We start from the raw sequence: 9,159 nt of genomic DNA, 5'->3' as shown, positions 1-9,159 counted from the left end.
CATATGCTTCAACTTAATAGACACTGGGTGCATAGCTTTGCACCATTCAGCATATTATCTCATTTAATCTCCACAATAGCCCTCTAAAATAACTCTGATTTTACAGATAATCAAAGTGAGATCTAGGACAAATTAAATACTTTATACAGGTAGCAAATGACAGGCCCAGACTCAGTTCCAGGTCTAACTCCCAAAATTCCACCTTTAGCAACTTGGGAACTGTCTTCTTATAATATCTCTGTCCTGCTGTTTTATTTATGAGGGTCCTTCGAATTCGAAAATAAGAGAATCGTTGAAATCTAAAGCTGGGAAAGACTTTGATGCAGAGATTGTGAAATAGGGGCCCAGAGGTGCCAGACCCACAATATACATGAGAGAAGCTGTCTTAGTGGTCAGCAATGCAGCCTGAAGCTCCAAATTGGAGAGGGAGGCTCTGGGGAAGGGGCCATGGAGAGGAGGGGTGAGGCGCTGGGGGATGGGAGCTGGGTGGGCAGTGCCTCTTAGCTCTAACCATTCCTGCCATGGAGGAAAGAGAACACAATTACTACGTCTTCCAATTCGCCAAGAGAAGCCAAACACATCTCAGCAGTAATTGAAGGATTCTGTCAACTGTTGAGAAACACTACACAGGGCAGAGAAAACAAATCTATAGGAGTAGATGGTCCCTGTGCCACCTACTCTGCAGTGTCTGCTTCAATGTCTGTTTTTTTAGTTAAGCTCACTTCCTGCTCTGTGCAAAAATCTCTTCTCAGTTATTAGTGGGCCAAGGTGAAGAGAGAACTCTCACCTTCTCCCATCTGGGGCCCAGAGGCATCTGGAACACTCTGATCCTCGTAATCCTTCTTCTTGGAGAATATTAATGGTTTAATCTCCCAAGCTCACTCCCTGTCCTATGCAGCCACATCTGTGAGATTTGCAGACAAGACCCAGAGAAGTCGCGGTGGAGCAGAACGCATCCTGACTCAGTTTTGCCGCAGACGACCAAACTGTCCTCAGAAGGCCAGCCTCAGCCCCTCCACGGAAGTAACCATCGAACTTCCCGGCCATGGACGAGGTGACGGAAGAGGAGGTGGAGAAGTTTCTGGACTCAAATGTCGGCTTTGCCAAACAGTATTACGACCTCCGCTACCGAGCTAAGGTCATCTCAGACTTGCTGGGGGCCAAGGAGGCAGCCGTGGACTTCAGCAGCTACCACCCTCTGAGCAGTGTGGAGGAGAGTGAAATCATCTTCGACCTCCTGCGGGACTTCCAGGAGAACTTGCAGGCCGAGAAATGCATCTTCAATGTCATGAAGAAGCTGTGCTTCCTCCTGCAGGCAGACCGCATGAGCCTGTTCATGTACAGGGCCCGAAACGGCATCGCGGAGCTAGCCACCCGCCTCTTCAATGTCCACAAAGATGCTGTCCTTGAGGAGTGTCTGGTGGTGCCCGACTCCGAGATTGTGTTCCCCCTGGATATGGGCGTGGTGGGCCACGTCGCACACTCTAAAAAGCTCACCAACGTCCCCAACACAGAAGAGGTACCCTCTTCCCCATAGGAGGGAGGGCAGGGAGGCATTATTTGGGGGGGGAGGGAGGGAGGCGTTCTGACTGCAAAGCCCACTGGGATGGGGGAGCTGCTGGCCACTATGACTGAGCTGGTGATGACTTGGTGCTTCTTTTTATTTATTTACTTATTTATGACTTTTTATTTGGGGGGAAAAACTTAAGAGTTGAATTTTAAAAACAGTACAGAGAACTGTATACCTTTCATCTAAATTCATCAGTTGTTTATATCTTGCCACACTTGCTTTATGTCTCCATTCTTTCAGATCCATTTGGGAGTCAATTGCAGAGAAATGCCCTTTTAACCTTGGGCTCTTTGTTGTGTATTTCCAGACCAGGAAAAGATCTTAAGTATCCACAGTACAAGATCAAATTCAGGAAATGTAACACTGGCACAATACTATTATCTAATGAACAGTCCTATTCCTTTTGGCCAGTCGTCTCAATGGAAGCCCTGTCTCTTGTCTCCTTGAATCTGCAGGAGTTCCCCAGTCTGTCTTTGTTTTCCATGATGCGGATGTTTTTGAAGGGTACAGGCGAAATACTTTACAGGAATGCCCCTCCATGTGGGCTTGTCTGACATGTTTTCATGCCTAGATTCAGGTTGTGTGTTTCTGGTAGGATACCACCGAGGTGAGGTGGTGCTTTGCTTCGTGTGTTAACTCAGGAGACAGGATGGCAGTCTGCCTCATTCCTGGACATGTTAGCATCGAGCACTTGGTTGAGCACTCAGCTCCTTCTTCTAAGAGTCCAGCGTTGTGTGGGATTCTACTGGCAGCTCTGACAAAGACCCCTTTGATCTCCGGGGGTAAATCCCTTGAATGCAGCTCTCCCCATAGCCCTCTGCCAGGGCCAACTCCTACTCATCCTTCAGATCTCAGCTTAAAGGTCGCCTCCTCCAGGAGGCCATCCCAGATCCCTGTTACAGCCTCCTTCCTAACACCCGTTACCACAAGAAGTAAGTCTTGGGGGCCGGGGACCATGCCTGCCTTTTTCTTTTCTTTATCTCAGGACCCAGAATCCAGCAGATGCCCAGTAAACACTTGGCATGAAAGATTCACAACCAGGTCGTTATGGCATACAGCGGACTCTTGAGCAATACGGTTTGAACTGTGCAGGTTTTAAAAATCCACGTATAAGTTGACCCATGCAGTTCAAACCCGTGTAGTCCAAGGGATCAATTCCTCTAACACAGGGGTCCTCAAACTACGGCCCGCGGGCCACATGCAAATACAAATATTGTATTTGTTCCCGTTTTGTTTTTTTACTTCAAAATAAGATATGTGCAGTGTGCATAGGAATTTGTTCATAATTTTTTTTAAACTATAGTCCGGCCCTCCAACGGTCTGAGGGACAGTGAACTGGTCCCCTGTTTAAAAAGTTTGAGGACCCCTGCTCTAACACATTCTTACCTAAGACAATGTTTGCCCCGCGATAGCAAGGCCCATGCAGTACTGTACTAGCTAAACCAGGAGCCTGTGTTTGGTCATTTCCAAGATCCAGCCTCGAAGTTTGTGTGTCTGTGCTCATCTTACCTCTGACTTTATTTCAAATTACGGATTTTAAGGTTAAAAAGAGGAGGAGCCATGGGGCTTCAGAGATCATCTCATTGACCTTTTATTCAGTGAGTGAGAAGCCTGAAGCCAGGAGAGCTTGAGAAGGGGCTTGCTCAAAGTCACTAAGGAGTTACTGCAGGCCCAGGACTTCCCATCCATCCATGAAGAATTCAAACGGGTCCTCTTTTTGACTCAGATTCCTTGGCTAGATAAGAAGCACACAGTTGGGCCTGTGTGGGAGATGGTTTTCTTTGAAACACACTGGGCGGGACCTCCCATGGAATTCCTTTCTCCCTCATCTCCCCTGGACACCCAGGGCCAAGGGTAATGGTCCTGCACCCAGGGAGCTTTCCGGGGGACTCGCTTATCACTGGATTGGGGGGTGTCCTCCCTTCAAGTCTCTCTAGATTTTAAGGGTAGCCAACACGGATTGTCACGGTCTATGACACACTCTGACTATATCTGTTTTACAGAGGATGGAACTGAAACCTGGAAAGGTCAGTGAAGTAACTTGGTCAGGGTCCTGCAGAGAGAAAGGGGCAGCATGGGGATCGGAACCCGGGCACCCTGGCCTGTGCCCACACTCTTCACTGCCCCACTCTTCTAGACCTCCTCCTTATCTGTAAAATGACGGCACTGGGCCAGGTGCCGTTTAAAACCAAAGGTCACTTCAAATCATACGGCAGAATATTAGGGTGTGGAGCTTTGAGGTCCGACCTGGGGTGAACCATGACTCAGTCACTTTCTAAGAACATGGTCTTGGCAAATCGTTTAGCCTGTCCGGGCTCACTTCCTAATTTATAAAATGGGTGAGAATACCTACTTCACAGTGCTGCTGTAGGATTAAAGGAGAGAATTGCTTCTCATCTAGGGGGGTTCTGGGCACATTGTAATGGCTCATAGTGGCAGCTCCTGCTTCTTGTTACTGTTATTACTGTTGTTGTTGGGATGGACACTGCGCCAGGTCTGCATGGGACTTGGAGAAGAGTCCAGTCATGCCTCCTTGCCCTTCTGGACTTTCGATTTAGATTCTATTTACAGGAAAAACAGAGCAGAGGTACCGAGAGCTTCTCTGGGCCCTGGTGTTGCAGGGCTGGGAATTTAGTTCCCTGATTTCAAAGATCCCAGTCCAAGAGTTTGCTGAGCCCTGTCTAAGGGACAGCCTGCCACTTCCTGTTCCACCTCAAAGTTCACTCTGGAAGTCATGCCTGTGTTTCTCTGGAAGTTTCCCAGCCTTGGTCCGTCTCTGGGCCGGTGGCTCAGGCCTGGCGGTGAAGCCAGTGCAGGCCACCAAGTCTTGTGTACTTGGGCATTTGCATGTGTTTGCTTCTCCTGTTGTTCCTGCTTGAGAAATCTTATTCTATTTGGGGCTCTGACAGTGACTGGGGATTGAAGTGGGGGCAGTGTTAGGGGACTGAACCCTTAACGTGTGGGGTCTGATGATAGCTCCAGGTAGATAGTGTCTGAACTGAACTGAATTGTAGGACACTCAGCTGGTGCCGGAGAATTAGTCAGCGGAGGAAAAACACCCACACATCTGGTTGTAGAAGTGGCATAGGAATGTGGTAATGTGAGATGAGAGTAAAGGAAAACAGTGAGTTTTTCCTAGACACGGACAAATCCCATTCTGAGGACGGTCCTCTCAAAGACCCTTATATCAGATATCCAGCTTTCCTGCTCTCTTCCTCCTCCTATAAGACTGGGAACCCAGCACTCTGCATCAGAAAGAAACTGCAAGGAGAACCTGTCCCAATACTCTGCTTTTTACCAAAGAGGAAGCTGATGCCTGGAGAGGTTTCAATTACTGACAACGTACTGCCGGGCCCCTGCAGCCACTCAGAGAACAAGCTCTCCCTCCCTGGGGCTCCAGGGCACCCCTCATCCCATGGGGCACCCGACATTATGGTTGGAATTGTGGGTTCATGTTTGACATGATGTCCCCACTATACTGTGAGAACCCAGTGAGGACAACCTCAGCTTTCTTACTAGTCTTGGCATATCCAATGCCTCTGGCAAAGTCAGTGCTCGGTAAATATGAATGAATGAATCAATAATCAATCAATCAATCAATCAATCAATCAATCAATCAGTGTATTAATGAGTGAATGAAGTCACTATGCCACGTGCCAGCAAGGAATTGTCTATAGAACAGGAAAAGTGACAGTTCTAGGTGGCAGGTTGATATGAGGGGTAATGAGACAATATATGTCAATTGTCTGGCTCTGGGCCTAGTACATCGTCATTATTCAATAAACAGTAGATCTCATCATGAGACACAGTGGAGCTTGGCACTGTGAATGTTTGAAAACAGGAACTGAGGAGTCTGGGAATGAGAGGCAGTGTTGCATTGCATTGGAATAAAATCTAAACCCTGTACAGTGGCCTCCAAGGCCCTGCCAGGTAGGCCCTGCCCATGTGTCTCACTGCCTTGCCCTCCACTTCCCTTCTCCCACCCTGTGCTTCAGCCACACTGGTCTTCTTTCTGTTTCTCAGATCATTGTCCACGTCCACCCTTGCACCCCCGCCTTTGGCCTTTGCCTTCTCTGTGTTTCCTGCTTTGAATGCGCTTCACTTGCCTGGCTCCTGTGAGTCCTCAGCTCTCAGGATTACCTCTTCAGAGAAGCCTCCCTCACCATCTTTACTAACTACAGTAGCTCCAGCCTGCCACCACTGTCTATAGCATCACCCCCTTTTTCTCCTTCAGAGCAGTCACACAACCTGGAGGGAGAATGCTTAGTTGTTTACCCACTTTTTGACTGCCTACCCCATTTCACCAGGGAAAGAAGTTTACCCATCTTGTTCACTGCTCTAGCCCAGGGTCTCTAGAACAATACCTACATACTTACAGAAGGTGCTCTGTTCATGTTAACTGAACAAATGGATGACTTGGGGCTTTCCCTAGCGGGGTGTCTGACTCCTAGACTTTAAACAATAAGCAATCTGAGCTAAATGGCTCCTAAGGCCCCTTCTGCCTCTGATCATCTGAGTTTCTATGACACAGTTTAGAACACTTTATATGCTGAAAATGTAAGGATGACAACAATTGTGCAAGTGCCAGTCAACTGGTAGCTGTATTATGTGTAAAGGGCATTCCAGGATGAGAACTCAAGGGAAAGATGGTAACATCAGCCTCAGACGCAGGTGAGGCCCAAATACCGCTTTCCCTGGTAGAGGTGAAGTGAATGTTGCAAGACAGAACTGACCTCATGAAATGAGCCTGAGCATGCCCCACGCAGACCTGGGTTCAGGGATTTGTCAGTGTCCTTAGAGAAGGACATGGAAAATGCTCTGTGGCTAATGCCTCCTTGGAGGTTTTGTTTAATCCACCGATGCTAATTCAAGCACAGCATGACAGGCTTCTCTTAATTCCTTTACCCTTCGCCTGGTTTGAGACGGCTTCGTTGACAATAATGCTGTTGCCAATTTAGTCAATCCCACTGCAGAGCATCTCCCTCTGAACTTCTGAATCGAGAAAAGACTCTGCACACTCATTTCTTGCAAAGCTCTCTCAGTTGGCTCTGTGAAGTACACCTCCATTCTCACAATAGCATGAGCTGGGCATGTCTGGGCTGGCATGTGTTCCAAGCAGTGCTGACACTTGGTAAACCTTACAGTGTTACCAGGAAACAGGAAGGTGGATTCTTTTGGAATGAAGACAACAATTTAGGATCTGCCTCCTCTTTCTGACCACACAGACAGCACCTCCCTATACTGGTCTCCCAGGCTGCTTTAGGGATAGAGTGTGTGTGTATGTGTGTGTGTCTGTACTCTCACAGCTTTGAGCCAACCACTGAGTCCTATATCACTATTACTGATCTATCAATGTACTGGCCTGACATTTAGTCTCCCCTGTGTCGCCAGTGTCCAGCATAAAGCCCGATGCACAGTGGGCCTCCCATTCAGGTTTGTAGGAGGGGGATTTCCATTGGCCTGGCTGTGTGGCGCTAGAACTGGACTATCAGAAAAGCTGAAAGCAACATATTCTTTTGTTCAATGACCTGGACCGAGGTCTAACCTTATCCAGGCTTCCCCAAAAGGCAGCAGAGCTGGGGGCAGGTTTTGGAGTCACACACACCCAAGTAACAAGTAAAGTTAACCTTCTCTCAGTTTCCCCTTCTATAAGATGGGGCACTCATGGTCCCCATCTCGTAAGTTATCGGGAGAATTACATTGAGATGGTGCAGGTGAAGTGCCAGGCACGATGCCTGCTAGCAATTGTGCTTATTATACTCACGAAGGTCTTTTTCTCATTAAGTTTCTGTTTGGGGCTTAACTAAACCTTCTCTAAACCTCCCTCCCCAGGCAAAGTCAGCCCCGCAAGGCCCAATCCCAGGGCTCCCGCGTGCTTTGCTCTCATCTCCTCCACAGCCCTTCATAGGTGCATCTCGCGCTTTCTTCTCCTACTGGACTCCAGAGGTTTTCAGGGCAGACATTCCCTCCGATTGCCTTGCCCTGCTGAAGGGGAGACGATGAAAATGTCTTCATTCTCTTGTCTACGGAGAACAGGGAGCCTCCTCACCCATCCTACCATGGAGCTCTGAGGCATTTTATTGTCTTTGCCCTTCATCTGCCCACCCAGCTTGCCTCTCTGCCTTCTTTCAGGATGAACATTTCTGTGACTTCGTGGACACCCTCACAGAGTACCAGACCAAGAACATCTTGGCTTCCCCCATAATGAATGGGAAGGACGTGGTGGCCATAATCATGGCTGTGAATAAAGTGGGTGGGCCCCACTTCACCAAGAGCGACGAAGAGGTAAGAATGCTTTGGAAAGTGTGGGGGTGGCCGTGCTAGCCCATTCTCCCAGCTCATGAAGGCTTCTGAACCTTGCTATTTGGCTTGGCCTCGGTTTCCCCATCCGTCAGACAAAGCGGTTAGTGTGACGCTCTCTGAGGGAGGCACGGCAGGATCCTGGGCTTTGCAGCCAGGAATGTAGGGGTGATTGTTCTGGCTCTGCTAATATCGAGCTGTTTGACTTGGGCAAGTTACTTAATTTGCCTGAACCTCTGTTTTATTTTTTTTTATTTGTAAGAAAGAATGACGCGGGGCTTTCCCTAGTTGGGTGTCTGATTTCTGGGCTTTCACATAAACAGTTTTAAAATGGGGATTACTTTACAGCTTTCATCTCTTGGGGTGTTTGTGGTGATCAGATAAGATAACATATATAAATGGCTTAGCACAGGGACTGCAAACCCAATAAATAGTAGCTACATTGACATTGTACATTCTGTGAGTTTTATACTCTTATAGTGCAACATGCTGCGAGTCAGCATTCCACGGTCCATCTGCTCAAATTGCCTCTGATGAAGCTTTTAAAATATTCATGAGTTTGCTGATGGTAGAAGTGACCAGAGGAGGGATTTCTTCTCATCTATTTCCCCACATGCTCTTTGATTTTCAGATTCTGCTTAAGTACCTCAATTTTGCAAATCTAATTATGAAGGTGTTCCATCTGAGTTACCTGCACAACTGTGAGACTCGGCGTGGCCAGGTAGGGAGTTTGGCTCACGGGAATGGGCTGGACACGTGTTTTTCTCTTTTACTGAACATTGACGTGATCAGGAAGGTGGTAAGAACCATCACACAGTCTCTGCCCAACACCCCTGGTGTTAGGAGGTAGTGGATGTTTATAAAGCTCTATTCCAGAGTGATTATATGCACCAGTTTTCAAGTCAGATAGCTTGGATCTGAATCCCTGCTAAGTCACTTACTAGCTCCAAGACCCGAGCAAACCACTTACTCTCTCCAAGCTTCAGTGTCCCCATTTGTAAAACGGGAATCATTATGGCTCTACCCTCAAAAGATTATTGTACAGAACAAGAGATGATGTGTGGGGAGCACTTGTGCTCAATCAGTGTTTGTTATTCTCCTTCTCTTTAACAACCTATGATATCAAAGAAGTGGAGAGAGTGGTAAGCTGGCCAATGATTTCACCTCCCTGGACCTCAGTTTCTCTCTCTATAAAGTGGGGATGATTACCTTGTCTCTATCTCAGCATTACTGTGAGGGTGAAAGGAAATAAACTCTAGAGAACTTGACAGACTTGCCATTCTCCTCTA

General features: G+C 47.7%; 1 protein-coding gene across 1 annotated transcript in view; it reads left to right on the top strand.

Annotated features, from left to right (window-relative positions):
• Positions 1-1,045: 1,045 nt before the first annotated feature.
• PDE6A (phosphodiesterase 6A) overlaps positions 1,046-9,159 on the top strand; it is a gene marked incomplete at its 5' end in the record, with an annotated part of 45,566 nt that continues 37,452 nt past the window's right edge. Inside the window, 3 exons of the mRNA XM_081091038.1 lie at positions 1,046-1,519; positions 7,703-7,855; positions 8,502-8,591. Of these exons, the coding sequence (XP_080947164.1) occupies positions 1,046-1,519; positions 7,703-7,855; positions 8,502-8,591 (717 nt within the window). The remainder of the gene's footprint in view (positions 1,520-7,702; positions 7,856-8,501; positions 8,592-9,159) is intronic.

Source organism: Myotis nattereri (genome assembly GCF_964212035.1).
Source record: "Myotis nattereri genome assembly, chromosome: 5".
Classification (NCBI taxonomy): Eukaryota; Metazoa; Chordata; class Mammalia; order Chiroptera; family Vespertilionidae; genus Myotis; species Myotis nattereri.
This window is presented reverse-complemented; position numbering and strand designations above follow the sequence as displayed.